Source organism: Manacus candei, unplaced genomic scaffold (assembly GCF_025592945.1).
Source record: "Manacus candei isolate 608988 ecotype Guabito, Panama unplaced genomic scaffold, ASM2559294v1 h1tg000077l, whole genome shotgun sequence".
Lineage (NCBI taxonomy): Eukaryota > Metazoa > Chordata > Aves > Passeriformes > Pipridae > Manacus > Manacus candei.
Window position 1 is genome coordinate 7,176,124 of NW_026138125.1, and position 27,697 is coordinate 7,203,820.

Consider the following 27,697-nt stretch of genomic DNA (forward strand, 5'->3'; position numbering starts at 1 on the left):
AGGATAAGAGAAGAGAGTCTCAGATCTTCTACAATTTGTTTCTTATATTCTGGATGTGAGAGATGTGGGAAAAGGGAATATTTGGGTTGTTCTGACTTTCTTACATCACTCTGTTGCAGAGAGGATTTGGCTGCTTGCACAAAGTCAGGCCTGTCAGCAATCAGGTGCCAGTGAGCCTTGGCTGCTTCATATTTCTTCTTATAATCCAGCTGTTTGCAGGGAAAAAACAAACAAAAGAGAGTTAATTGGAAGTTGTGAACTTTACACATGACATAGAGAGGGAAATTCTCTTTGATCTGTCCCAAAAAAAGAGAGAAGAGGGAAGAAAGTGCATCTACGTCAGACTGGGGCTTTCCTCTGACTCATGCAGAGTCTATTTATTCCAGTTTTCCCACTCTTAGGTGGAAAATGGAATATGAAGGGCTGAAGTGATGTCCTGACTTTGAAGAAGGTGGGAGCTTTCAGGTTCTTCCTCTTGAAATGGGAGTTGGGCCACTAAAACCAGAAAACATGGGAAAGCTTCCCATGAAGTGCTTGCTTTGTCTACAAGAACATCCCAGGGAATTCCTGGGACAGTTGTGTGTCTGTCAGGAAAGAGGACAACTAAATGAACAGTAGATTTCTGACACAGAAGGACCTCCACTGACCTCAAGGAAAACTTGCAGGAGTGAGAATTTTAGCACAAAATGAATTAAAATATATTGAAGTCAAGCGGGGTAAGAATTAGAAGCGACGTCCAAGCTGAGAAAATTCAGTGGAACTGAAAATGGAACTCATGGCCTCTCCTGCCAGTCTAAAACACTCTCCATAATGAAAATAAGACCTGAATTTAAGTGAACTCACGTTGCTGTTGAGCTTGTAAGCATGTCTTGGAGTCTTGATATGAACCGAATCTGCCACGACGTTGCAGCGAGATTTGCTCCTCTCATACATTTCTTTGTATTTCAGCTACAGAAGGACCAACACATCAAATGTTACAAAGGTACCAATCAGCAGCAGCAAGAAAAGCATCCCAATGTGAAAAATATAACAGTAAATTTGCTCCTGTCAAGATAAAATCTTAATAGAAGAAATGACTGGATGTGGTTAAAAGAAATGCTTTAAATATACTTGTTTTCTAAGAGCATTCAGTGCTTCCTGAAAACTCCTTTGTAGAACCTCAGCATTCAATTTGGAGCTTTAAAAAATGTACTTTAGTTCTCAGATCACTTTGAAACATCTCAGTCTCCTGGTGATCCCATTAGTATCTGGATAATATGGTTATTTTTCCTTCCTGGATTTACTATTTATGTAGATAATCCACAGAGCATCTGAATGACATTCAGGTTACTTATTCTGACAGTACTATATTGAGTTACAGAAGTGTTAATATCCTCATTTTATTTATGGATATCTAAAGAACAATACAAAGGTCAGGGAGAAAGCCTAAGGAAGAAGGAGGAATTAGGAGCAGGACTCCTAAATCCTATATATTATTCTATCTACTCCATCTTCCTTTCTCTCTCCTTTCTAGTCTTTCACTGCCCCAGAATCAAAACATATCTTTATTTTAGACCACAATATCTACCTTACGAATTCACAACATCCATAGAAGAAATTGATAAACACAGTAAAGTATTAACTAATTTATTCAGGGCTCAAAAAAAGCCACCAGAGGACGAAAACCTAGGAAAAAACTCCCCAATTCATGATTTACAGATCAGTTGCAGCTCATGGCTTTTATTGCTAGTAAAATGTAAATTACCAGTAAAATGCATAATTACACAAAAAAGTGTTTCAAGAGTTACAGAAGAATGTTACATAAAACACTTGCTGAAAAACTGTTTTAAATGAACTAAATGAAAATAGCATTAAATGAAAATAGAGTTTAACAGGCAAACAAAATAAAATAGGCTCTAACAAGAAAGGGGTTTTTTTTTCCTGAGTGTTACACCTGAGTTAAAAACATTGGCTATCAAGGCAAAAAGTTAATTCTGTGTGGTTTTGACCCCCAGCCAGGGCTGATTTACTCACATCACTGATCCTGTCCTTGACCTTGCGCACGTGGAGCAACATGGGCGTGTCCTGGATGGTGGTGTAGCCCTTGGGCTTGGCTTTGTTGTACTCCAGCTTGTAAATAATCTGCAAAGGCACGTTGGAGAGCAGATGAATTCCCTGGGGGTGATTATCCCACTCCAAAGGCTGGGATGAGGAGGAGATGAGCCCAAAGCACACTCACATCACTGATCTGTTTGTTGACTTTGCTGGTCCTCAGGTACTCCGGGGTATCCAAAACCGTGGTGTATTTGTCTTTCTTCTTCTCATAGTCCTTTTTGTATTGAATCTGGTGGTGGGGAAAGATTGTAAATTAACACCCAGAGCAGGACAAAACCTCTGGGAGAGATGTGATTTTACATGAACATCACTTTGCAAAACCCTCCCACAAAGCCCAAGAAAGCTGAACATGCACCAGGAGCTGAGCTTTGCAAACCCCTCCTGTGCCCAAGAGGCTGCCTGAGTAATTAATTTGTCTGATTAACTTCATTCATTTATCTCCAGGATGGAGCTAAAGAATCAATCTTGGCAGTTAAGTGACTTTTATATTCCCTAACTGGACAACATATCCTTTTTAAATATTCATCATATTTGGCCCAAGGTTGGACTTGATGATCTTGGGGGTCTTTTCCAACCTTAATGATTTTACAACCAGAATGAGGAGAAATGTAAAATATCTTAAACAACCAAAGATTAAAATATCCACCACATATATTCTAATGCTATATATATATATATATTTTAAAGGCTTTGGCAGCAACATTTGTGTATTGATAACACTTTTCTTGCCCTACTGAGGACTCTAAACCTGTTTTCACACAGTTCAGTGAGAACAGGCTGTTCACCAAGAGTTTGGATTCATTGTAGGCATCCTGAGGGCAGCTGGAAGGGGTTTGAAAACATTTTTAAAAACTCATTTTTAAAACAGAACTTTCATTGCATCAGAAAACAAACCCATGCTTTTGAAACAGGACCATGACAGACAAAATATAAAAAACTTATGAACAAATAATCAATGATAACATGAAGTGAACATGCAGTTAGACACTGTTTGTTTTTTTTTTTAAATTCAAACATACTCAAAATTACCTGCAAGGAGTTTTTAATGAGATAATAGAAATCCACAGAAAAATGGAATAAAAATGCCTAGTAAAGACCTTCAGTAATTTAATACTGAAGAATATTATCTGTGCTAATAGTAAAGAATAACACCCTTCTTCCTCTCATGTAACTGTTTTCTACTGTTCCATTTCCAGTTTATAACTTAATTTATTAGTAATTTATTATTATAAATGTCCAGTTTATAATTTATATAGTTATTATTATTATAAATGTCCAGTTTATAATTTATATAGTTGTTATTATTATTATTATATTATATTATTATTATTATTATTTTATTATTATTATTTTCCAGGTTTATAATTTATATTGTGATCAGGAATCATTTTTACCATTAAAAGGAGTAAGGTCACTGCCAGCAGCTGTGATTTCAGAGCACAGATAACTCTGTTCTCTATCTGACACCATTCCAGGCAGAGTGGGAATAAATATTATAATCTACTTTAAATTACTTCATCATTAATTCTGTAATTAAGAACTCATGTTATGGAAGGTGGGCAATCTAAGAAATGGTGGCAGAGTGAGAATTGGGTTAAGGAAATATTAACATATAATATCTGAAATGTGTGAAAAATTGCTTTTTATGTAAATATGTGAAATATATAACAATCATTTATGATGAAGGGAGAAAATGGAGACAAGATCAGCCTGAGCTGAGTGACCCAGTGACAGCAAATGTGATATTCTGGTCTCAAAACTATTTGATCACTGCCAGCATAAAGCACACCAGCAAATCCTTGGGGTCTGAAATCCGTAGGAAAGCAGGAAATATTAGAAGTCCAAGCAGCGAAATTGTATCTAAATGTCTCCTAGAGCAGTTCTTCATATTACCTGGCTCCACAAGTAAGTGTTGTAGAGAGCTGTCAGCATATCTGGCCTCAGAATTTCATTACATCCATGTTGCAGGAGCATCTTGGCAAAGGATTTATAGCTTTTCTGTTCATGCAAATGGCAACGAAGGACAAGAGAGACCCATGAACACCAGGAACAACAACACAGCTCTAGATCCCAGACACTTGGAGAGTGGAGAGATGTAGGCAAGGTACTGTATGTATTCATTGACATGTGCATACAACTCACATCTGCAGAGTTGGGAATGTCAGGGGCAGATATCGCCAACAGAAATACGAAATGGATAAATATTCATCTAAAAATATATAAATGCATTTGTATTAAATGTAGAAAGATATTTCCTCTCCTATTTGCATAGGGAAGGAAATGTCTTAATATTTTTATAGGGAAGGAAAGGAAATCATGAATTTTTGGGGGGAGATGAGGGGAAATTGTAGCTGAAGGTGAGAGCACCCAAAAGGCAAACATGGCACTGCTGCTTATCTAGGAAGGAGAAGATTATCTTGGCAAAGGCCTTTAAAAGAGAGGTATTAAAAATAAATGCTTGATAAGTAAAGGCATTTTTTAAACCTCTCCAGTGGCTTGAAGAGGGCTCAGGTTCTGCAGTGAGTCGATGCACAATAATGAAAGTACATAAAGCACAGAGCAGCTCACACAAAAAGTCCCAGTTCTTTTTGGGTGGCAGAACGAAGATCGTCGATGACCCGAACGCCCAGGACAGTATCACAGCTGATACTGCTGGGTGAAGGTGGCACACAGTTCTGGGATGACCCAGTGCTCCCACAGTACCTGACTGCTCAGCCTGGAGACCCACTTGGCCAGGAGATTCCTGGGATCATCCACAATAACGCTGTACCTATCTTTGAGCTTCTCATAGGCAGCCCTATATAATTTCTGCTCAGGAGAGCAGCACACAGCGTGACAAGAGAGTGAAAACACAGAGAGATCATTGTTCTAACCATTGCCACCTCTGCACAGGGGGCATTACAGCCTGGGCTGGGAGGTCATGGCCAAAAAGAGAAAAAGAATTAAAAACAAAAAGAAGAGAGAGAGTATTTCCAAAGGTACATGCATTTCTAGGTTGTCACTGGAAGGCCTAAACCACAATTTAAGCATGTCTACATATTCCTGCCACTCCAATAAACTCATTTTATCACTCATTTTCTTCATGAAAAATAACAGTAGAACTCTATTACAGATTCTTGAGCTGAGGATAAAAAGATGACAATGAGATGTGGGGGTAAAAGACAATATTTTTTTAACATTTTTTTAAGCAAAATCTATAATCTTTTATTAAAAACTTATCACTTATATAACAGAAGACATTCAGGCAAGATCACTCCAATGTATGGAGCCCCATTGCTAAAATTTTACCCATTTATGCTTCTGATATTAAATTTTTCCTTATTTGCTTTACTGAACATAAGAACTGAATACTAACAATCATCCATAAGAAATTCTGGCTCATTGTTTATCAAATTCATTAAAAAATTATAGCAATTGTATTTGTTGTGAACAGCTTTTCTTACTCAAAAAGGTAAAACTATAATACATGGACAGAGAGGTAAACAATTCACTGTAATAGCTGGTGAAAAATAATGAAATACCAAAATGGGAATCTAAATATCTGCTTCTTCAATGAAAAGCATCAGAGCTGTGTGTGATATTCCAACTCTGAGCTGATGGGAATCACCCAGAACATGGTGTTTCTCCACAGGCTTTGTCCTGTGGGTGTAGAGAACTAATCCTACAAATTCCAGAGGTGATTTTAACCTTAAACCCCGGGGGGTTCATTAACCCCCTGTACTAGAAGGTGTGTATATTGTTTGTTTAGCACTAGAGGTGAAAAATAAGATAAAAGTGAGTAGCAGAGTGGAAAAATTCAAGGCAAAATATCTGGAATGAAACAACCTTTGGTAACTTCAGGCATAAGACTGTCTTCCCAACACTGGTTTTTCCAATGCTTTAGGAAAGCAATTGGATTTCTCTCTGTACCTTTCTCAGATGGAAATCACCAGTGTTGCTCCACAAGCAGCATTATTTATCATTTATTTCCCAGTCAGCAAAGGAAAAGTTCCTTTGCAATGAGACAAATTAATGGGACAGGGGTGGGAATTTCACTTTCTAGGTTCTGTAAAAAACTAATACTCAGACAATAAGAACAACCTTGTCTTCCATGATTTCGGCCTGATCTTAAGGCATCTTTAAGCCTGAATATAAGGCAGATCCACCTTCAGCTCTGTATTTACATACAGACTTCACTACTTGAGTAGGAGACTCCAGAGGAGCCTCCAGCACTTACCCCATCCATCAGCTGAGTTGCATATCTAAAATGCTCGTTGCTTGGAGAGTCAGCCACGTACTTAAACTGGGACTTGGTCTTCTCAAACGACTCCTTGTACTTGCACTGGAGAAAACCAGAACCAAACACACAACAAAAATCCCCATTTCAATCTAAAGAATGGCCAGGCAATGAAAATAGGATTTTAGAGACAGACCGTGGTAGAATTATTGCATATGTGTGTTTAAGTTTTCTACAAACAAATGGTTGTAAATGTACAGCAAATGTCAAAAAGACATTCAGCAACATCTCAGACTGTTTTACTCACCCCACTGTAGAGCACTTTATTCTGTTCTGCCAGGACAAAAGCTGGAGTATCCCACACATAACACCCGGTGCCCTTGAGCCATTCCAAGTCTTCCTTGTATTTAACCTTTAGAAAAGAAGTGAAAGGATGCAGTTTTAAGGAGATTATCAGTGCTGAAAGGATACCTCAAGGTGTGGCAAACAATTCCATCCATTATTATTCCAGGATTAAATAAATTAGTTACTCATACTTTTCTGAGAGACTCAGATTACTCACATACCTAATCTATCATTAACTATTGGAGTCCCTGTGTGAATCAAAAATATTTATTCTTGGACATTTAAAGGGTCATTGTATTATTACAGATATGAACAATTACAAGGTTAACAGGGTGACAGAGTTAACAGAAAAATGCAACTGAAATGAATTAGGATTGCTCTGTTAATTTGAAAAGGAGATGAGCTGCAATTTTAGCCATTGGAATCACTCTGTCATCTCACAGATCTACCAGGAGAAAGTGTAAATCACTGAAAAAATTTCACCTGCCTTCCCTTTCTTTAGAAAGAAGGCTTTGGTTTCATTTTGGAAACCTACTTATAACTTTTCCAGGAGCTCTCTGAACTCACATCACTGATGGCATCCGTGACCAGGCGATGATGGAAATGCTCCGGACGGTCTGGGATTGATCTCCAGATTCCCAGCTGGCTCTTATAATTCTCCTTATATTTGATCTACAAAGAACATTGAAGAATCAAGTAAAACAATTTAAAAGAACACTTCAGATCACACAGTTCCATATGTTTTTCTGAAACACGGGAACCAAGAACGGAAACGAGATTCACCTTTGTAACGTCAAACGCAATCAAATCTAATATTCCAGAGAAGGAAATAATCTAATTTTTTCTAATTATTTCAATGGAACAACAGCATATTGTAGGTTATTAAGTGACAGACAGTGGTTGGGAACAGAACTGCTGTACTTACAGTGCTGATGTCATCGGTGACCTTGCGATGGTAGACGATGTCCAGGGCGTCCTTCACCGTGTGGTACTTGCCCTTGGTGTTCTCAAAGGTCTCTTTGTAGCGCAGCTGGGCACGAAAATGACACACAAAACAACATATTCATCTGCCAGGAACTGTTTCAGTTAAAGTTCTTAACTCTCAGGAGTGACATCCTGGGATGTGTTGCTGTCCAACACCCTTGTGTAAGCACTGAGGGATTTGAAGAAGCTGCAGCTGCCTGCAATTAATTGGAATTTGGCTGAAACTTATGGTGGAAATTTGAGAGAATTTCACCCAGTTCACTTTCAGACTGGAAAAAAGGTCCCTGTTTCACAGGACACAAGTGCCACTTGTGGCATTAAAAACTGCTTATCCTTTCTTCCATGTCCTGATCTAGAACAAAGCAGGAAGATCATCCCAGTCTGTGCTGAAAGGTTTTCTCAGAGGAGAAACTGAGACATGCAGAAGAGATGGGATGCTCCTTTAAATTATTTTAAAGTCACTTCTAAGAAAGCACTAAAACTAATTAATCCCTGGAAAAAAAAACCCAGCCCAGCACATGTCCTTTCATATCCTGCTGGTTCTGAAATACATAGGAAAGATCTCCCAAATGATGCTCTGCCCACTGCCTTAAATCCCAAGTAACTGTTCAATGCTTGAAGGAAAAAATATCAGTTTCACCTTAATAACCTTCTGTGCAGCAGCTCAGATAATTTTTGCCTCTAATCCACTCTTGAATTAAAAAATAAACACGTTCTCAGTGACAGGGCAGTTTACTTCTAACACAGAAAGAGATGAAAAAGATGAAAAGGTACTCCATCCTTGTTCCAGCATCAATCATTTCACTCCAGTCTGCACTATTTGGAGACTTGATGTGTAAGCAAATTACTCTAAATCTATTTTTCCTTTGTTCAGTGCAGTGGGAAATAAAAATGAATTATAATAATTGAAAAAAAAAATTACAGTGACATCAAGTCAAAACTTAATAATCTCCATAATATCAAATGGAAATGGACATGCAAATGGAGTGACCTCATTCATGACCTACACTGGGATAGTCTATGCTTTGAATTCTTGCTCCCTATTGATTATTTTCTGGTCTTTGTGGAAAGAATCCAAGGAGAAGCAGCAGTGCAGGTGCTCCTGAGTACTCACATCACTGGCATTCAGATAGGCCCTCTTGGCTCTGATCAGGACTGGGGTGTCAGGGACAGGGGTGTATTTGTGCTTCATCTTCTCATACTGGGTTTTATACTTTTTCTAAGAGACACAGCAAAAGGGAAGAGTTATAATTTCCATCTTTGCCAATCTGCAAACAAGCACTTAGAAACAGGTATCTTATAAAACACAGAAACATATTTTTAAAGTGGTTTATTTTATTAGAGCTTACAAAGGAAATGTGGAACTTAAGAGAGAAAACAACTAAATGTAGGGAAAATGGACTTGAGCCTTGAAATTACTACTAAAATTAGAAATAAAACTTTTTTAAAGAGTTCAGCATAGTGGTACCAAATCAAAAAAGCAGTTATCTTACCTCACTGATCATGTCCTTGACTTGCCTGGCATGTGTAAAGGCTTGAGTCTGATTATCAGCATGATGATGGGGCCTCTCTTTTGTGGCAAGTTCCACATACAAGTACTGCAGCAAGGAGAAAACAATTTAAAAAAATATCCATTGCAAGTGAATTCTACTTTTTAACTCCGAAAAATGTCTGTAAATTCAAAACATAGACATAACCACACAATTTTCTACATTGATTTGAAATGGCCTGGAAAGATTTTGCTAAGAGGGACCCCCTGATTATTTTTTCATTAATACAAGTTTTTCACCTGGCTCTGTATTTTTTGTCCTTCCTTGGCTCTTATCAAGTCAGGTGTGTCCAGGATGGAAGTGTATTTTGTCTTCACCTCGTTGCCTGCAGCTCTGTAAACCAGCTGGAAAAAAAGACAGGTCCATGAATTGTTTCTTCTGTTACACATGTTCATTTAACACCTTTGCAATTAAAACTTTTCACCTATTTCAGAAAAAAAAAAAAAAAACCAACAGGGAGAGGTTAATTATAGCCATGAACTTGTGCAAAAATAACACAGAACTTACTTCACTCAAATGGGTTTTTAGCTCCTGAACTGCTCTGTATCCAGGAGTATCCAACACCACTTTGAATTTGGACCACATCTTCTTTGCAGCACCAGTGTATATGTAATTAGACTGGAAGAGAAAAGCAGTTTTATTTAGGCAGCTTTTACTATTCCTGGTAGGAAAGGAAATTTTACAGTGTCAAGGAAATTTTTAGTGTAAGCTGGCAGTGCTTTGAAACAACTAATTGGCTGCATGGCAAGAAATTCTGTCACAGGTCTTTGCTCATTTTCATGGGCAATGAGTATTTCCCTTCCTGAATGCACAGAAATAAATCAAATGCTGTTATAGGTGGTTCCAGAAGAAAAAAAACCTCTTACCCAAAGCTTTTTGAGCTCACGAGCACGGACCATGTCAGGAGTGTCATACAGGAAACAACCCAGGCCCTTCAACCACCTCAGGTCCTCCTTGTATTTATTCTGTGAGAGAAAGAAAAATCAACAGTCACCTTTGGGGAGAATTTCATTAACCAGCCCCTAAACACAGCGACAAAACAGTTATTTAATACAGATTAGAGTGGAAATGAGAGAAGGAAAATCCTGCTTTAAGTATAAAACACTAGGCCTGTTTTTCCAACACCTGAGCAGGAGTCACTCACGTCACTTGTGATGTCCCCAACGTAGCGACAGTGCAGCACGTGGGGGGTGTAAGGCAGGGAGATCAGGTGGCCCTGCATCTTGAAGAAATCTGACTTGTAGATCAGCTGAAAGACAAAGAGAAAACCAGCATTTCACACTTTTGGTCACTGGATAATCTAAATTTTCTCTGTTTGTGCTGTTGGGAAGGCACCTACATCACTGACAGCTTCCTGGGTGGCTCGGACTTGCCGGATTTCGGGGGTGTCTGGAGTGGTGTGGATCTTGTCCTTGGTCTTGTGGTACGTTGCCCTGTAGAGTCTCTGTGGCAGAAGAGACAACATCCTACATTTTAACATGTTTTAAAACATTTTAGCACAGTTTCAAGCATTTTAGCACATTTTATAACATTAAAACAGCAAAGCAGTTTGGCACAGTGGAAGCACTTCTGACACAAACACGCTGTTTTCTAACCAGGCAAAGGTTTTCCACAACTGTTTTCAACAGCAGCACCTTTAATCTTTATAAAGTAAATAATTATTGGAGAATCTCAGGTTCTAATCCTAAAAACATGTAAATATGTATATTTAATTGTCATCCTATTAAAGCCAATGATCAAAGGAGTGAGTAAATACATATAAAAACTAAAACTATAGAGACCCAAAGTCATACAGATATTAATAATTTCTATTCAACTTTAACCACACAGCAGCAGATTGGCCAATAAAATTAGGCTGCAATTTTATATTATGATAACAGTTTTACCCTGTATTAATGACTCCTTGCCATTCTTGATGGATATTTATCTAAACTGCTCTTACAAGCCTCAAAGAACAACTTCCCAGCCAATGTCCTGCCCCTATTCATATTTTGGGCCCTACAAATAAAACTGAAAGCAAATACATATATTTTACTGTACCTCATTAATGGCTTGATTCACTTTCCTTGCAGTTTCAAAGCCAACATCTTTAGGCCCCAGAGTATAACCTTTGGCTTTCATGTGTTCATAGGCTTCTTTATATTTCAGCTATAAAGTGGAAAAAACAGAGAATCTAAATTTGATTGTGGTTCTAATTCCACTGCACTTCTGAGAGCAATTTGTGCTGCATAAAGAGCCAGATTTTTAGGGAGAAATAAGTGAGATGTAGCTATATCAGAGTTAAATACCTTTATCATATGGCCCAAGATTAATAATATATTACATTTATATATGTATATTACATTTACTATGTTACATTTCTCTTGCATCTATTTCACGTTCCTGAGACAATTTATATTTTGGTAATAATTGCCCAAGTTGAGAGTCTTTTATCTGGGACTGTTGATCATTCCCATGGTGCAGAAGGATTTAATCCAGGACTTACATCACTGCCAATGTGCTGGACATGTTTTGCATGCTGGAAGTTGGGAGTATCCGTGGGAAGGCTGTATCCAGTGGGCAGAGCATTCACACCAGCCCAGCGATACAAATTCTGCAAGAGAAGGGAGAGAGAGTTTGTGACAAATGTGTGTAACATTTGAGGGTAAAATCTCAACCTCAGAGACCTCTGGATCACAACTGGCAAAAGATTTCCTTCATATCTGCATTAAACACATCCTTGCTAAGTAAGGAAGGATATTTTCCCACTTTCACTTTAGAGCAATGACACGTGGCTTCATCTGAAAAGCTAAAACCACACATTAACATAGAAAAAAATTTGCTTTTTAGTATGAGAAACTCTGTGGGCCCCAGAGTTTCCTACTCACCTCACTCTGTATCTTGTTTGCATTATATGCCCGCTCCAAATCGATGGTTTTATCAGTAGAAATCATTTTGCCTTTAATATTCTTCACATAATCACCACGATAAACAGCCTGGGAAAGAGAAAAGATCCTAGTTGTGGTGTTTCCTCACTGTTTGGATGAAGATATAAAACAGGGATGGAAGCTTTTTGGCTTCAGGCCGTTAAGGATTTTAGTGATTGTGTCTACAGTGAGCTGTAGATAACCAGCAATTAAAATTAAATTATTAAAAAAATATATATTAAAAGTCACATTTCTAGTACTTGTGAGGTAGTGGCATATGGAATATTGGGGTGGGAGGTGACACAAACACTTACTTCACTTAAATTCAAGGCACTGAGGACATTCTGGACATAGACAGGGGTGTCTGTGACCACAGTGAAGTCCTTCTTCATCTTTTCTGCCTTAGATTTGTACTTAATCTGCAGAGAGAAATGCAAGAGCTCTAATTAGTAAATGTAACTATTAGTAATTGAATTTATTTTATTATTATGTTCATTATTTATTACTGAACTATTCTATTAGTGAACCAGCACTGAAACAGAAAGTACATTGACATTATGGCTGGTTATCTAATGAATACTTCAGTAGAGAAGGATATATAACATTTTCCAGATGACATCTGAAGTAGAATAAAGCTACAATGGAGTGAAAAAAAACCTTCTAAGAAGTAAAATCAGTGTATTGACTCACATCACTGCGGAGATCATAGGCCTGCTTGGCATGGAGGATTTCTGGGGTGTCCCAAACAAAGCAGCCAATGCCTTTCAGCCAGTTCAGATCATCCTTGTAGATCACCTAAATTGTCAGAGCAGAGAAAATCTGTAAGAATTCCACTGTCTGAAACACAACTGTCAGCTAAGGTTTCTAGTACTTTGACTTTTTTGTTTAAAAAAACCAAAACAATTCCTTTTGGAATTTAAATAATGTTTCTTCATCACTTTAATTTGGTCAATAAATTAAAAATCCAAATATTTTTAAAAAAACTACCTGCATATCCCTACTGGGCACTGATTTACTGACAGATCTCAGGCCTGCTCCCGGGCTGACCAGTGCGTAGAAGCTTCACACAAATGGGAATTTCTCAGACTTCCACAGTTTCCACACCATATTCAACCAAATAAAGGACAATTTACAGACAGGGATGGCTGAGCTGGTAAAACTGTAATGCCATGACTCAATGGCTACAGTGATAACGCTGAAATTATTGGAATTATTGCCCAGAGAGGTTGTGGACTGCCCATCCCTGGAAGTGTCCTTGGCCTGGTTGGAGCATCAGGGTCTGGTGGAAGGTCCTGCCCATGGCAGGGGGATGGGAATGGATGGACTTTAAGGTCCCTTCCAACCCAAACCAGTCTGGGATTCTGTGATTCAATGCAACCAAGCCCCATCTCAACTACACATTCATTGCCAAGTGTTCCAAAATCAGCACGACGGGGTCAAGTGGCCACATCAGAGCTGTCCAGCTGCTGAATCATTTCTTCCAGCAGAGCAGAAACCCAAGAATCTTTTGCAAGGTGAGCCAGGAAGACGAGATTTGTGCACTCACATCGCTGACTTGGTCGGTGACCATGCGGACGTGGGCGTTGACCTGCAGGTCTGGGAGGCACATCCAGTCGTGGAGGCGGGTGCGGTACTCGACCTCGCTGATCTTCTTCTGAGCATCCTTGGCAGCAATGATGTCCATCATGTCTGGGACGATGTGCACCTTGGCTTTAGTCTTCTCATAGGTCTCTTTGTACAGTCTCTGCGGGGTTAGAGCAGAGTTATCAATGATTCTGAGCATAAACTGTTGGTAAAATCGAAGAAAATCATCGCTATCACTTTGGCCGTGGTAAAATCTACACCCTGCCTGCTCTAAAAATAATTTGCAGAACTTATCAAGGCTGATAAAATAAGATTTGGGCAATTTTCCTTCTGCTTGTGAATTAAAAGGAGGCTGAATGTGTAGTTCCACCTTCACACAAAAGGTTTGGCTGTGCAAGCAAAGTAACATTTGAGTCAATAGCTTAAATTCGTAGGTGTATTTCAGAATTCAGCAATTCCACTGTCAAACATGTGGAAATGGAACACCTGGATCAATGTGGGTTCTTTGAGTAGTCTCTTCTGAGGTAAGCATGGATTTATCAGGAGAACACACACCCAAAGCCAACACTTACATCAATGTTGAGCTTCCCAACTCTGAGGCACCGTTCCATGTTGGGATCATCCTCCACCCCCTTGGGGATCGTGTACAGTGCTTTGAACTTGTCATATTCCTCACGGTATTTGACCTGAGCAGGAGCAAAGAAATGCAACAAATAACTGACTCCAACGAGTCAACTGTAATTTTGGAACAAAAGTCATCAGTAACAATATATTTAGTTGAGTCCAACAAGCAGAGAAAGGTTCTAAAGCACAATCTTGGCTTTCTGTTTTATCTTAAATGGCAAAGGAAGCACATCATAACCATCATGTTTTAAAAATAACAGCTGACTAAAAGATTTTAAAAGAAATTGATGTAGAATAAGGCATTTATTTATTATTGTTCCAGCTCTTTCATTTAAAGAGATCCATGGAGTGATCTCATAATCCTCAGTTCAGTAAATTGTAAGATGTTCTTCTCTACTTAGTAAAGTATTATTTAAAGGTTTTGGGGCATTTTTCTGACATGGATGCTCGTGAAATTCAGACTAAAAAAACCCTAACCAGACACTTCCAAGAGATAGTTTTGACTGCTATAAAATGTGACTTTTTTGTTTCATGACAAGAAGCCACAAAGGACAATTATCCAAATGATTATCACAGAAAACTAATTATCTACAGATACATATTAGATCTCAATTAAAAAGAGAAAATAAATGAAATCTTCTAAAATTTTTTTATACCTATAGTATATGCAAGGCATGAAGGATTTCATTGTTATAACTGATGATCTGATAAAAAATAAAGCATTTAATTCACTTACAATGCTGGCATTGTGCTTCAGCTCCTTGGCACGTGCCAGGGCTACGGAATCTGAGGGTAGAGCATATCCAGTGGCCTTCACTTTATCCCAGGCTTTCCTGTAGAGATTCTGTGGGCAAATAGAAAGTCTGTGTGAGTGGCAAATTTCTTTTCCTAAGTAATAACCAACAACCAAGAGAAATCAGCAGAAACTTCAGTAGGAATCTAAAGCCCTTTGGGTTTTATTCAGACCCTGTAACTCTTGCTTAATATCAAGTTTAATCTTGACAGGGCACATAAAGGGTGATCAAATGCTTTCTGACTATTCATGTTTGTTCTCCTACGAGGTTTTGATTTTGTCCAGGTGTAATTTTATTCAGGGAATCCATTTACTAATGCACAGATTTTGACAAGACTAGAATTACAGTTAGAAAACAAACCCTCTGCCTGAAATGAAACATCTCCACAGTCAAGTGGTGCAGAGGGTTATCACTGGCTTTGAGAAGCTCCTTGTTTGGATATTTACCTTCAGACACAGGGAATCAATAAACAAGCAAAATAAAAGTAGCACCTTAAGAGGGAAAAAGGCCGTTTAGAAACACTTACATTGCTATAAAGATGTTTCAAATTCTGAACTCTTTCAGACTCCACTGTTTCAGCCACAGGCGTGTACTTGTCCTTAGTTTTATGGAATTCTTCCTTGTATTTCACCTGGAAATGAAAGCCAGGTGTAGTTAATTATTTCAGTTCTTGGAAGGAAGATGGGGAGTGGGAGAAGGGGGGGTTCTCACGTCGCTGGCGTTGAAAGCACTCTGCAGAGCAGTCACATAGACAGGGGTGTCTGTGACCACACTGAAGTTCTGGAAGTTCTCCTTTCCTGCAGATGTGTATTTTATCTAAGGGAAAAAACAAACAAACAAACAAAAAACTCATTAATGCTGAAAACAACCTGAGAATTCCCTGCCAGCTTCCTTCAAAAGCAGTTCTGAAGCCCAGGATTACAGCTCAATTTAAGACCAATTCTAAAAATGACAGGTCATAAAATAGAAATACTTAATATAAAGCCAGTCTGAACTGAGGAATAGTGAAAATAATACATTGCTGGTGGGTTAAGAGCACAACCAGCAAGGCAGGAGACACTATTTTCCCAACAGAAGTGTCACCCTGAGGTATCTTGCCCATACAGAAATGAAAAAGTTGTATCTTTTCACTGATAAAAACCACAACCTTGCTGTCCCTCCATTCTCCTGAATTTTCTACTCCTTCAATATCAGAAGTGATGTCTCTACAGACAAAACTCAAAAACTGTATTATCACAGATTTAACAAAATATTTTTGATGTAATAGGAAATATTTCTTTCTGCTCTAGACTAGAACAGGGGTCAATCTCAGTGAATCATAAGAAAACAAGTATTATAAATATTTATTATTATTAAACTATTATTATTATTATTATTATTATTATTATTATTATTATTATTATTATTATTATTATTATTATTATTATTATATTTAACTTATTCAAGGCAAACAAACTTACTTGACTCTGGAGGTCATAGGACTTCTTAGCCTGTATGATTTCTGGAGTATCCCAGACATAACATCCAATTCCCTTCAGCCAGTTCAAGTCATCTTTATACACTGCCTACATGGATGTAAAAAAGAACATTAAGTTAGGAAGAAATCTGCCTTCTGCTTGAAGAAAATAAAGAAGAAAACTAATATTATCCCTGAGAATATTGTTCAGGCTGAGGGAGCACTGGGACAGGCTGCCCAGAGAGGATGTGGAGATTCCTTCTCCGGAGACATTTGAATCCCAGCTGGTCATGATCCTGTGCAACCTGCTCTGGGTGAACCTGGGTTGGATTGGATGATCTCCAGAGGTCCCTTCCAACCCCAACCAGCCTGGGATTCTCTGATAAAAAGACAGCTTTTTTTTTTCTCTATTCAGTGTCTTTGACTAGTGCAAATCCAAAGCAGAAGGCCACCACTGACTCTGAACCAGGATCCCTAAGGAATTCCAATCCATCTGGAAGTTTAAATGTGAGACCATCTCACAGTCTGCTGAAGGATTTTTACCCACAGGATTTGCAAGGGGAATTAAATCAAAGAATTCTGCATAGTAACAGGCCAGGCAATTAACACACCATCAGATTCCCTTAGGGAAGTGGATTGGCCCAAGCTGGGACACTGCTGACCATGGAATATGAGAACATGTTATGGCTCAGAGACCATTCCCTCAGCTCACACTCTGGGGGCTCACACAACACCAAAGGAACAAGGAGAAGTCTTTTCCAGACCCACTGGATCCAGAGGGATTGTCCTGGCCCCTGTGCTAATTACAGCATTCCCAATTATAATACACAAGGATCGCTGCAGTGATTGTTACTGTGCTACTAAGAATCTAAAGCCACAGTTATTAACTTAATATTTAAATACTATGGAAGATACTTGAAAGTATTTTATATTTAAACATCTTGGAAGAAATTACATTTAAAGTACCACTATAATGTCAAATAAGTTCAAGAAGTGTTTGGACAATGCTCTGAGGGACAGGGTGGGATTTCTGGGGTGTCCTGTGCAAGGTCAGGAGTTAGACTGGATGATCCTTGTGGGTCCCTTCCAGCTCAGGATATGCTACGATTTTACAGAAATGATAAACATACATCACTCAGAATCTCCTGGGCTCTTCTGGCATGAATAACATCATTTTCTTCAGGGGAAGAATTCCACTGATGGAAGTAACTTCGGTATTCCAGGTCACTGAGGATTTGCTGGCACTTCTTGGCCAGCACGTGGTTCATCATGTCACTTGGAATATGGACATTTTTCTTGGTGTCTTCATAATTCTTTCTGTAGGCCAACTAAAAAGGAAGGATTGGGGAAAGGGGAGAAAATAAGAATGATTTTCTGCGTAACTTTGACTAATAGGCCACAGCATAATCTGAGACATTATTTCTGGATTTAGTAGCTAAATTCCCATGGGATTCAACAGCATGAAATCTTAACTTTGATGTTAATCACCATTTATTCTGATGAGGTTCTGGAAGGACAAGAATGACCTTCTTCACTTGCAGTTTTAACAGCTGGCGAGAAAATTATTAAGACTTCAAGATTTAAAAAGTCCTATGCTACAAACATGGTTTTCATCTAATTAAAGACAGAACATTTGGGATTACAGTGATTTTATGCCCTGCACAACTTGCTGTATGTGCAGTGGTGATAACAGCAAAACACCACTTATGCACTTACTTTTCCAGTTCTTAAATTCCTATTTCAACCCAAAATCTACGCTTTCATTTGGAAAGCAAAAGAATCCCAATTTCTTACTCCTCATATTCTTAAACTGAAACAGAAATCTTTTTCTTCCTATTGTCCATCTATATTTTTTCCTATTCCATACCTTTCTTTTCTTCCTATTCTATGTCTTTATTTTTTTCCCATTCCGTGTCTTTCTATGTCTTTCATTTCCTATTCTATTCTGCCTTTCCTATTCTATTATTATCTAATAACTAAACAAGCCCCTCCTTAATCTCCTAAATCATTTCAACTTCAATTATTTAACCCACATATAAAATAACCAGTCAGGAAATGCAAACTTGTTGGAATCACTTTGACTGATGTTATCGTGGATTGATGTTCAGGTTGGACTTGATGAGTCCAACTTGACCTTGGAGGTCTTTTCCAACCTTAATGACCCTGTGATTCTGTAATTCTATTAAGCATTGCAGGATTTATGTTTGAATAATGAAATAATGAATTTCATTAGTGAAACAAATAGGGAGATAAAGACAATGGAAGATGATCTGCTCCAGTAATTCTCTCCTTACCGCGCTCCTCATTTTCTGGAATTCCAGCGAGTGAACGACAGCGGGGAAATCCCCAATTTCCTTCCCAGCCAGGTAATGGCCTTTCAGCTTCTCATATATTTCCTTATATTTGCGCTGCAAAATATTCACGAGGGAGTTTTAATGTTCATTCTAACAGAAAGATGGGGGAAAAAAAGGAAAGGATGGAGAATTCCTGACCTCACTGTTGATATCGTTTGCGTGTTTGGCTCCAACGAGAGGCACGTACTTCTCATCCAGAGTGTATCCAGTGGGCTTGCTGAGCTCCCAAGCCTTCTTATAAAGTTTCTAGACAAAGCACATACAGGTTTTGTTAAAAAAAAAAATCAATTATACCTTCCAAGAAACACATATGGAATGAGATTATTTTTATGGAGTGGTTCCCAAGAAAGTAAATTAACGTTTATTTTGGACACTTACGCAGTATAAGGCAAGCAGAGTAAGTGTTCCAGGCCAGGAAGGTACCTGAACACAAATGTGAGCTGATTTCTGCTTTCTTTATTATATTTATATCCAGGAGAGTAACAAAAATATCCAAAATGTAGATATGAACTCTTGTTTAAAAGTGTAGTATAGAGTTAAGATTGATAATTTTATAGATATGTGATCAAAATTGTGAAAAATCTGCAAGTAATATTGGTGTTTATTATAGAAACATTAACTGTGTCAGTGGCACTTTTCTAATGCATCTTATTATGTTAAATATTAAGTATATTTACCTTCACATTGAATTATGAAGTTTCTACTTGTATGAATGAGTGGTCACTTATATTTTCAAAAAACAGAGGTTTCCCATTAAAATCAGTGAAACTACTCAAAAGTAACTGTTTAATAATGTAACTAATCTACAATTTTCCTTTCTTATAAAAAAAATAACTGTGAATTTCATCAGTAGCCAAGGAAGAGATCATTGGATGGAATTATAAATTGGTTTTGTCACACAAACTCTACTACCACTACTTCTACTTCCAAACACCACCCAACTGTGCTTAAAATCAGTTTAAAAAGGAAAGAAATTATCCTGATTCCAGTGATCCAAACCTGGACATTAAATAACTTTCCCAGTGCCACGCAGTAGACCTCTGGCAGAAACAGGAGTAGAACATTTTCCTGAAGTCCACTCCACATTCTGTTGCTTTCCAAACAAAGAAATCAGGGATGAGGTGGATATTTTTGGGATCCTACCTCACTGTGGAGTAAGGACATGTCCTTGGCGTGGTGCAGCGCAGGAGTGTCGTCAGACCCGATGTATTGGCCTTTCTCAAGGTTAAAGGTTTCTTTGTATTTTAGCTACAAAAAGAAAACAAACACAGTGTCAAATCCACAGGAGAAATACATCATTCCAACTAGTCCAACTATTGGAAGTAGACACTAATTTTCTCTTATGTATATCCTGAGAACAAGACTCAATTTTTAACTACCATAAGCAAAACCTACGTAAACTCTAAATCAGTCACATGTTATATCCTTCTACAGAAAAATGCTAAATTATTTTGGCTAGAATATTTTGTTGTTCATTTATATCACTTCTTACTAAATTTATTTATCCCAGGAAAGCCCGTTATTAATGAAGCAGCATTTTCACACACACACATAGGGCTAAACATAGGATAATTCAGCAGAAACAATTAAATCATCTACTAATTCTTGTATGTAAGTTTCTATTATAAGAAACAGTCCATACATCACTCTGGTTGACAGAGTTCATCTTCGCCAACACGATGTCGGGAGTGTCAACCACACTGGTGTATTTGGAAAAGTTATCCAGGGCTTCTTTGGTGTATGATCTCTGCAAAGAGATGAAATAATACCTTAAACACTGGGCATGAGAAAGCAGTGCTCACTGTGCCACTGCTGAAATATTCTCTCTTACCTTATTTATCAGTTCTTGGGCAGTCTTAACTTTCTTGTGCTCCACCGAATCCAGAGGGATCCAACCAATGCCACGGAGCCATTCCAAGTCAGATTTGTAAACATTCTGAGTCATAAAGACAACGGAAAAGGAAGGAAATTATTTAATTCAGGATGAATTATGCACTATGCTAAGTGGGAATGGCCCAGTGTGTCTGTAGCATCACTCACATCGCTCTGCAGGTCGTAAGCCTGCCGTGCGTGGATGATGTCGTTCTGGTCAGGAAGACACGTCCACTGGTGCAGGCGTTGGCGATAGTCAACATCACTGACCAAGTTCTGACCTTCCTTTGCTGCCACAACTGCCATGGCATCCGCAGGGATGTGGATTTTGGACTTGGTTTTGTTGTAGTCGGATTTGTACAGGCGGTCGTTCTGGATCTCACCCGCGTGCTCGTACCACACCAGCTTGGGGTCATCCCTCATCTTGGCAACGCCAACGTAGTGACCTCTCTGCTTCACATACTCAGCTTTGTATTTCAGCTGATGGAAGAGGGCAGAAATAGGGATAAATCATCATCGGTCATGCCCAGTCTGGTTCTAACCTGGGAACAGCTACACAAAGAGCAGGTGAGACAGAGAGTTGTCCAGTGCAGCCTTAGGTTTTCAGTACATGACCAGATAAAAATATGAGGCATGCAGTAATATTAATTTTTATAGGCCTCCCACTTCAAAATATCGCATTTTCTAGACTGAAATGCTACCAATTTTCAGTAATCAGTATTGTCAACACAAGAGGAAATGTTTGCTAATAAGTGCATTTAGTTTCATTTTTGTAACAAATTATTTGAGACTGTCTGAAGAGTGGATGTTTATTTAAGGTATTTACATCACACTATTTTGATAAAATGTATATTCCAAAAAAGAATCATGTAATAATTTTAATATCCATTATGCACAAGTTGAAAATGTAAAGTGTGTACCTGCTTACAGGTTTTCAAGGAGAAAGCCTCCATAGTAAGCCAAAAAAAGTGAAATCAGAGCCATATATTAGAATCATAATATCACTTCAATTTTTTAACATTTATAAAATATGAAAGTCCACCTCAGTTGATTTTGAAAGGACTGTTTCTGGAGAGAGTGAATATGGAAGGGTCAGTCTGACCTTCCAGCATTGATAGCACCAAAACCCATTATCACCAAGATGGTTGAATTCTTTGGAGGATGGTGGCTCATGAAAAGTCTGGATGTTACCCCAAACTGAAAGCTTTCTAAGTCTGTTGTATTTCCAAGGCCTTTAACGTTTCAGGCTTCCAAGCACTTGTTTTCCTAAGGAGAAAAATCATTACCTCACTCTGGACATCGCTCGAGTGCTTGGCATGAGAGATCTGAATCGTGTCAGGAGGTAACAGGTACCCAGTGGCTTTTTCTTTCTCCCAACTTTCCTTATATAAACTCTGTGGAAAATAAAAGTGAGGAGGAATTCAACACTACTATATTGATAACTATCACAGTGTGTGTATGTGTGTATATATATATATATATGTATTTCTAGGCCAGGTTGGACAGGGCTTGGAGCAACCTGGTCTATTGGAATGTGTCCTTGCCCATGGCAGGGGGTGGAAAAAGATGAGCTTTAAGGTCCCTTCCAACCCAAACCATTCTATATGTGTGACCTATATTAAAGTATAACAATAACAAATCCTTCCTTTGGGTTGTTCTTAATAAAGTAGATTTTCTAAATACCATAAAAGAGTTATTAATGTGAGTGGAAACTGTCAAGGAGGGATCATGTACCTGATTTAGAATCCTGGCTGCCTCCCGGGCCATATCCAGCTGTGGTGTATCTGTCAGGGTATAATTGGACTTGGCCTCATTCCAGGCTTTGTGGTATTTAATCTAGAACAGAGAAAGACACAACTGCCTTGTAGCACCACCACAGACTTTGGAACACACATAATTTATGCACGAAATACTGTGCAAAGCCCTGAATTTGCAGGGTTATTAGACAAAACACATTAAGTACAGAGTCCTAGAAGTTAAATGTAGCCCAGACCCCTGGGAGCAAACTCACATCACTGAGAATCTCCCCACTGTTCTTCGCTGTGACATAATCAACCCTGTCGGCCACCGCGGTGAAGGGAAGAGTTTCAGCCTTTGTGCGGTACTTTTTCTGTGCAAGAGGAAAGAAAGGAAAGAACAGTCAGATCCCCCTGGAATATTTCCTGGCTAACACAGCAGTTCTGAATACAGGCTCAAGACAAGGAGGTTTACGTGGAAGTAAAACTCTCCATGCACAATGAATGTTGTGCAAATACTACAGTTGTCTTTTTCATTAGAAACAAACCAATGTATTTAACCATGTAAAATGTTTTGGATGACTAATACCCTGAAGAAAATCGTAGTATTGAAAGCCATTTTGTTACCTCACTCAAGAGATCTCCAGCATATTTGACGTGTTTGACTTCAAGGGAATCATTTGGCAGCCATCCAATGCCCCGCAGCCATTCCAAATCAGCTTTATAAACAGCCTGGGAAAACAAAATAGGGTCCCTGCTGTTAGCTACAGCTCCAGCAAGATCCATAAATAATGGTTCTTACTTCCAGTGGCTAAAAGGAGAGCAATAATTCCAACATGAGCACTATATCTGAATTTATCACCCTTTAAACTTGGCAAAATGTAAGTGGTATATATTTTGTACTCCTAACAGAGAGCAAAGCCAATTCTCTGAGTTCAGCAGGTTCCCACTATTTATTGCTGAAGCAAAAAAAAGAAGAGACAACTTATTACTGCATTAAGGGATGTTTTCATGGTATCTTACATCACTCTGGAGGTCGTAGGCCTGCCTGGCATGGATGACATCGTTCTGGTCCGGGAGGCAGATCCACTGGTGCAGGTACGTCCGGTAATCGGCGTCGCTGACCAGAGTCTGCCCGTGCTTGGCTGCCACGATGGACATCATATCCGCTGGGAGGTGGCACTGGGTCCTCAGCTTGGCAAAGTACTTCTTGTACTCTCGTTCGCTCTGAACTTTGGCTACATCAAGGGCAAACTGGATTTTCGAGTCTCCTTTGGCGTTCGGAACTCCAACATAATGTCCCTTCTGCTTCTCGTGCTCCAGTTTGTATTTGTACTGGGGACAGAGCACAGGTCACCATTATAACAGGTATCATGAATAGTTCTCAGAGCACGTGAAGATCCAGATGTCTCTTGGCACTTACATCACTGGCAATCTCTCTGGAAGCCTTGGCTGTCTTGATGGGGATTGCGTCCGCTCTCAAATCGTAGCTCGACTTCAGCTCATCCCAAGCTCCTTTATACATTTTCTGAAGAGACAGAAAAAGGCCACACATATGCTGAATGCTCTGCCATTTGCCATTAAAGAAACACAGAGTTCCTGCCACCTGTGTGCTGAAATACCAATGAATTTTTTTGTGCATGACTCCTGCTCCCAGACATAAATTGTGCTGCAAGTCTCACTGCCTTTAAAACATGCACAGGGCCTGCACCACCAGTTTTGCAACCCATAAAGCACAGAAGGGTGTTTGTAAAAGCTTAGAAAATATTTATATGCCTTGGGCTCACATCTATTTCAATAAAATATTACCTGAATGGTGCTTCATAATAATAATTTTTAAACAGTTTTATGCAAGAATTTATTTTAAAATATCTAAATACTTGAAGGGAATGTTGCAAGTCCTGTATGAGGACAGACTTCAATGAGACTTGCGTGACTTAATCTTCAGCTTTGGAAGCAACATCTTAGAATGATATATTCACAGGACACACACACTATTTTAGAGAAATGTAGAGAACAGTAGAATGTAATAGAAATAATGTAGAAAGTAGAAAATGCAGAAAACAATGACAAGCATACCTGGCTATAATTAACAGCATTAGCCCTGGCTAGGTTGATTTCAGGTGTGTCTGGCATAATATGGATCATGGTCTTGTCCTTTTCCCAGGCTTCTTTGTATTTTGGCTGTTAAAACAGTTCATTTTATATTATAATGATGGAATTTCACTTGTCAACAGCATAAAATCCCACAAATCTCTGCTGAATTATCATCTCTAAAGAATAAAAAGCTTGGAAAAGCATTGAACTTAAAATGCCACTGATTGATTCTATATTTTAGCAGCGAGATTTCTCCCTTTAAGAACTCAAGGAGGTCGTTACATACGATGCTGAGCTGTTCAGCGTTTGTTTTAGCAAGGACAACGTCTGGGGAATCCACCACACTGGTGAACTTGACGCTGTTGATGGGTGTCCGGTACACGCTGTCACTCAGGAGATCCTGGGCATTCTTCACTCTCTTAATCTCTGGAGACTCGTTGGGCAACCAGCCAATTCCACGGAGCCACTCCAGGTCTGCCTTATACACAGCCTAAAGGAGACATGGAAAAGAAAAACCTTGTGTTTAAAATTACTGTCTTCATTATTTTAAATTATAGAAAGTAGTATACGTTTCATATCTAGCTAGAGATAGATCAATCCTTTTTACATACAAGAGATGTCCACTGTAATAAGTAAAATTAAATCTAGGAACCAGGTTTTAAGTAGTTCCTTTCTTAAACAACACCTTCTAAACCTTGTGGAGTTAAATAGAGGGGAAACAACTGAAATGAATTGCTGCTAATGGTTATGAATATTAAGATTTTAAAAGACTCCTCATTTCAACATTATACAAGTCTAAACAAAAAAACAAGATGCCCACCAGGAAATTTGGCAAGGAAAAAAGCAAGGAACATGAATCTCACCTCAAAGCTCAGAATTGGAATAGTGGAACAGTGACTGAGGTTGACTGGTAAGCAGCAAAGCCAAGTCAGGAAATCAGCTGCACTGACCCCTCCTGCTCAATCAGCCACTAAAACATTTCACCTGTACCTTACACTGATTTTTTCCAATTATATTTATTTCCAGCTGACTCAAATAAACAGGAGTAACAAAAGCCACCTGATTTCAGGCAGCAAATAGCTTTTACTCCTAAGCCCCATCAAAGCAAGAGAGACAAATCCATCATCCTCTCCAGATCACACCACTCCAAAAGGACATGTAACCCAGCAGATACCAACTAAAGTTTTATAAAATTTAGAGGAAAAATGAAGGCTTTTTAAAGGTGAAAAAGAGTAGATTGGAAAAAATTTAAGAAAACAGTCTAAAGATAAATCTGTTGTAACGGTATAATATCAAACCATCAAGATTGCAATATATTAAATAGCAAGAGTAGCAACCACCACACCTCTAGAGATACTCACGTCGCTCTGCAGGTCGTAGGCCTGCCGAGCGTGGATGACGTCGTTCTGGTCAGGAAGACACGTCCACTGGTGCAGGTACTGCTTGTAGTTAATGTCACTGACCAGTGTCTGGCACTCCTTGGCTGCCTGCACTGACAGGGCATCCATGGGAATGTGGATCTGGGTCTTGGAATCGTGGTAGCCCTTCTTGTAGAGGCGGTCGTTCTGCAGCACCATGGCCCGCGCGGCCAGCGCCAGCTTGGGGTCGTCCTTGGCACTGGGGAGCCCGATGTAGTGCCCCTTCTGCTTCTCGTGGGTCTCTTTGTACTTGTACTAGAAGTGCAGAGGTAACACAAGCAGTCACTCATTGCTCACCTGGACAGACCACCAAACAAAAGGGTTTGCAGCTTCCCAAGCTCTCGGCCCCTCGAACTGAACCTCGCTCAGTTCTGCTGAGCTGGACACAGAGACAGACACCACCCCCACATTAGGAGAGGACTGTACCTCACTGCAAATGTCCCTGGAGACCTTGGCTTGTTTGATGGGAATGGCATCAGCTCTTAGGTCATAGCTCTTTGCCTTGGCCTCATCCCAGGCCTTCTGATAATGTTTCTGCAAAGGAAATGAATCACCTTTGTCAAACACAATGAAGTCTCTTTGGTACAAATTCCTTCCCTCGAAACCTACTTCCCTGGGAATTACCCTGTTTGCCCCTGTAACTGGCAGGGTTACAATAATGATCCTGGCAAGTGTCTTAAGAGAAAACTCAAGACTTAAAGCAGGTGCCAGATCCAAAACACAAAGAGGCAGCAGGAATATTCCTGAGAACATCTCACTGTGTCACCTCTAAGAGACCAGCCCTGAATTGTGCATGACCCAGAGGCTCTGCTCACACACACCTGACTGCAGGGTCACAAAAACATCTGTTCTACTGACAAAATAGATCTAGACTGTCCTTAAGTTCTCAAGTCTCCTGGCAGCTGCCAGGGACTTCTTTCTTTCACAGCTTTTTAGTCCTATCAAAAAAGTGAGTGTAGGCAGAGAGGCTCAGTCCATTTTTGAGACTGAGCAGAAACCAAAGTGCTAGAGACACCCAACTTGTCCAGGACACCAAGCCCAAGAACATGAGGGCTCCTTCTTTGTGGCATCTCAGTCCACAGAAGCTTGGTCAGCCCTTCTGGCAACTCTGTCATAAGCACAAGTGGGTAAATGAAGGATTTTTTATTTTTAACATCTGTGAAAATTCAGAAACCAAATGCTATTGCGACTCAGACTATAAGAAACTCAGAAAAAAACAGTAGTCAAAGCACAAGAAAGACAAAAACAGGGGAAGTGAAATGTCTTTTGCAATAGCACTTGAAATATTTCATGCCTAATCCAGTCACATCAGGTGCTTTTGAAAAACATTTAATGCTATCAACAGCAAGACAGGCTGGGAGGAAACACATGTTCCAGGCAAAGCCCCTGTCAAAACCTGCTGGAAATGCAAAATAGGAAATGTTTCCAGCTGTACAAAATCTCCAGTGTGTAAATCCCATAAAACTAGTGGGTGAAACTACACAAGTCTGCAAAACCTGTCAGGGTTGAGGAGTCTGCAAACTCCAAAAACTCTTCCATGGAGAATTTGCTTTGAACTTTGGAGTTTGCTCACAAACTCACAACCTCTCAGCCTAAAGAGCCCCTGAATGTAATTTCTTGTTTACAAGCACATTAGAAGACGGTGTTTGTGCACCACTATTTACAGC

The 27,697-nt window shown here is 39.2% G+C and overlaps 1 protein-coding gene across 50 annotated transcripts in view; it reads right to left on the bottom strand.

Annotated features, from left to right (window-relative positions):
• NEB (nebulin) overlaps positions 1 to 27,697 on the bottom strand; it is a 101,075-nt gene that overhangs the window by 26,733 nt on the left and 46,645 nt on the right. For 48 of the 50 annotated variants that reach the window (XM_051810129.1, XM_051810123.1, XM_051810138.1 and 45 more), the window contains 44 exons: positions 26,457 to 26,564; positions 25,974 to 26,285; positions 24,899 to 25,102; positions 24,595 to 24,699; positions 23,939 to 24,043; positions 23,539 to 23,850; positions 23,143 to 23,247; positions 22,791 to 22,889; positions 22,514 to 22,615; positions 22,066 to 22,173; positions 20,948 to 21,259; positions 20,739 to 20,843; positions 20,550 to 20,654; positions 20,051 to 20,155; positions 19,046 to 19,153; positions 18,848 to 18,961; positions 17,684 to 17,881; positions 16,558 to 16,662; positions 15,809 to 15,913; positions 15,624 to 15,728; positions 15,040 to 15,147; positions 14,252 to 14,365; positions 13,642 to 13,839; positions 12,786 to 12,890; positions 12,410 to 12,514; positions 12,057 to 12,164; positions 11,675 to 11,782; positions 11,230 to 11,337; positions 10,529 to 10,633; positions 10,334 to 10,438; positions 10,056 to 10,154; positions 9,697 to 9,807; positions 9,429 to 9,533; positions 9,133 to 9,237; positions 8,754 to 8,858; positions 7,581 to 7,685; positions 7,223 to 7,327; positions 6,618 to 6,722; positions 6,311 to 6,415; positions 3,988 to 4,092; positions 2,219 to 2,323; positions 2,014 to 2,121; positions 844 to 948; positions 105 to 209 (listed from right to left, as the gene is read on the bottom strand). In XM_051810129.1, the coding sequence (XP_051666089.1) occupies positions 105 to 209; positions 844 to 948; positions 2,014 to 2,121; positions 2,219 to 2,323; positions 3,988 to 4,092; positions 6,311 to 6,415; positions 6,618 to 6,722; positions 7,223 to 7,327; positions 7,581 to 7,685; positions 8,754 to 8,858; positions 9,133 to 9,237; positions 9,429 to 9,533; positions 9,697 to 9,807; positions 10,056 to 10,154; positions 10,334 to 10,438; positions 10,529 to 10,633; positions 11,230 to 11,337; positions 11,675 to 11,782; positions 12,057 to 12,164; positions 12,410 to 12,514; positions 12,786 to 12,890; positions 13,642 to 13,839; positions 14,252 to 14,365; positions 15,040 to 15,147; positions 15,624 to 15,728; positions 15,809 to 15,913; positions 16,558 to 16,662; positions 17,684 to 17,881; positions 18,848 to 18,961; positions 19,046 to 19,153; positions 20,051 to 20,155; positions 20,550 to 20,654; positions 20,739 to 20,843; positions 20,948 to 21,259; positions 22,066 to 22,173; positions 22,514 to 22,615; positions 22,791 to 22,889; positions 23,143 to 23,247; positions 23,539 to 23,850; positions 23,939 to 24,043; positions 24,595 to 24,699; positions 24,899 to 25,102; positions 25,974 to 26,285; positions 26,457 to 26,564 (5,559 nt within the window). Of the gene's footprint in view, positions 1 to 104; positions 210 to 843; positions 949 to 2,013; positions 2,122 to 2,218; positions 2,324 to 3,987; positions 4,093 to 4,797; positions 4,903 to 6,310; positions 6,416 to 6,617; positions 6,723 to 7,222; positions 7,328 to 7,580; positions 7,686 to 8,753; positions 8,859 to 9,132; positions 9,238 to 9,428; positions 9,534 to 9,696; positions 9,808 to 10,055; positions 10,155 to 10,333; positions 10,439 to 10,528; positions 10,634 to 11,229; positions 11,338 to 11,674; positions 11,783 to 12,056; positions 12,165 to 12,409; positions 12,515 to 12,785; positions 12,891 to 13,641; positions 13,840 to 14,251; positions 14,366 to 15,039; positions 15,148 to 15,623; positions 15,729 to 15,808; positions 15,914 to 16,557; positions 16,663 to 17,683; positions 17,882 to 18,847; positions 18,962 to 19,045; positions 19,154 to 20,050; positions 20,156 to 20,549; positions 20,655 to 20,738; positions 20,844 to 20,947; positions 21,260 to 22,065; positions 22,174 to 22,513; positions 22,616 to 22,790; positions 22,890 to 23,142; positions 23,248 to 23,538; positions 23,851 to 23,938; positions 24,044 to 24,594; positions 24,700 to 24,898; positions 25,103 to 25,973; positions 26,286 to 26,456; positions 26,565 to 27,697 lie in introns of all 50 variants that reach the window. The other 2 variants (XM_051810096.1, XM_051810124.1) reach the window with 2 other exon arrangements.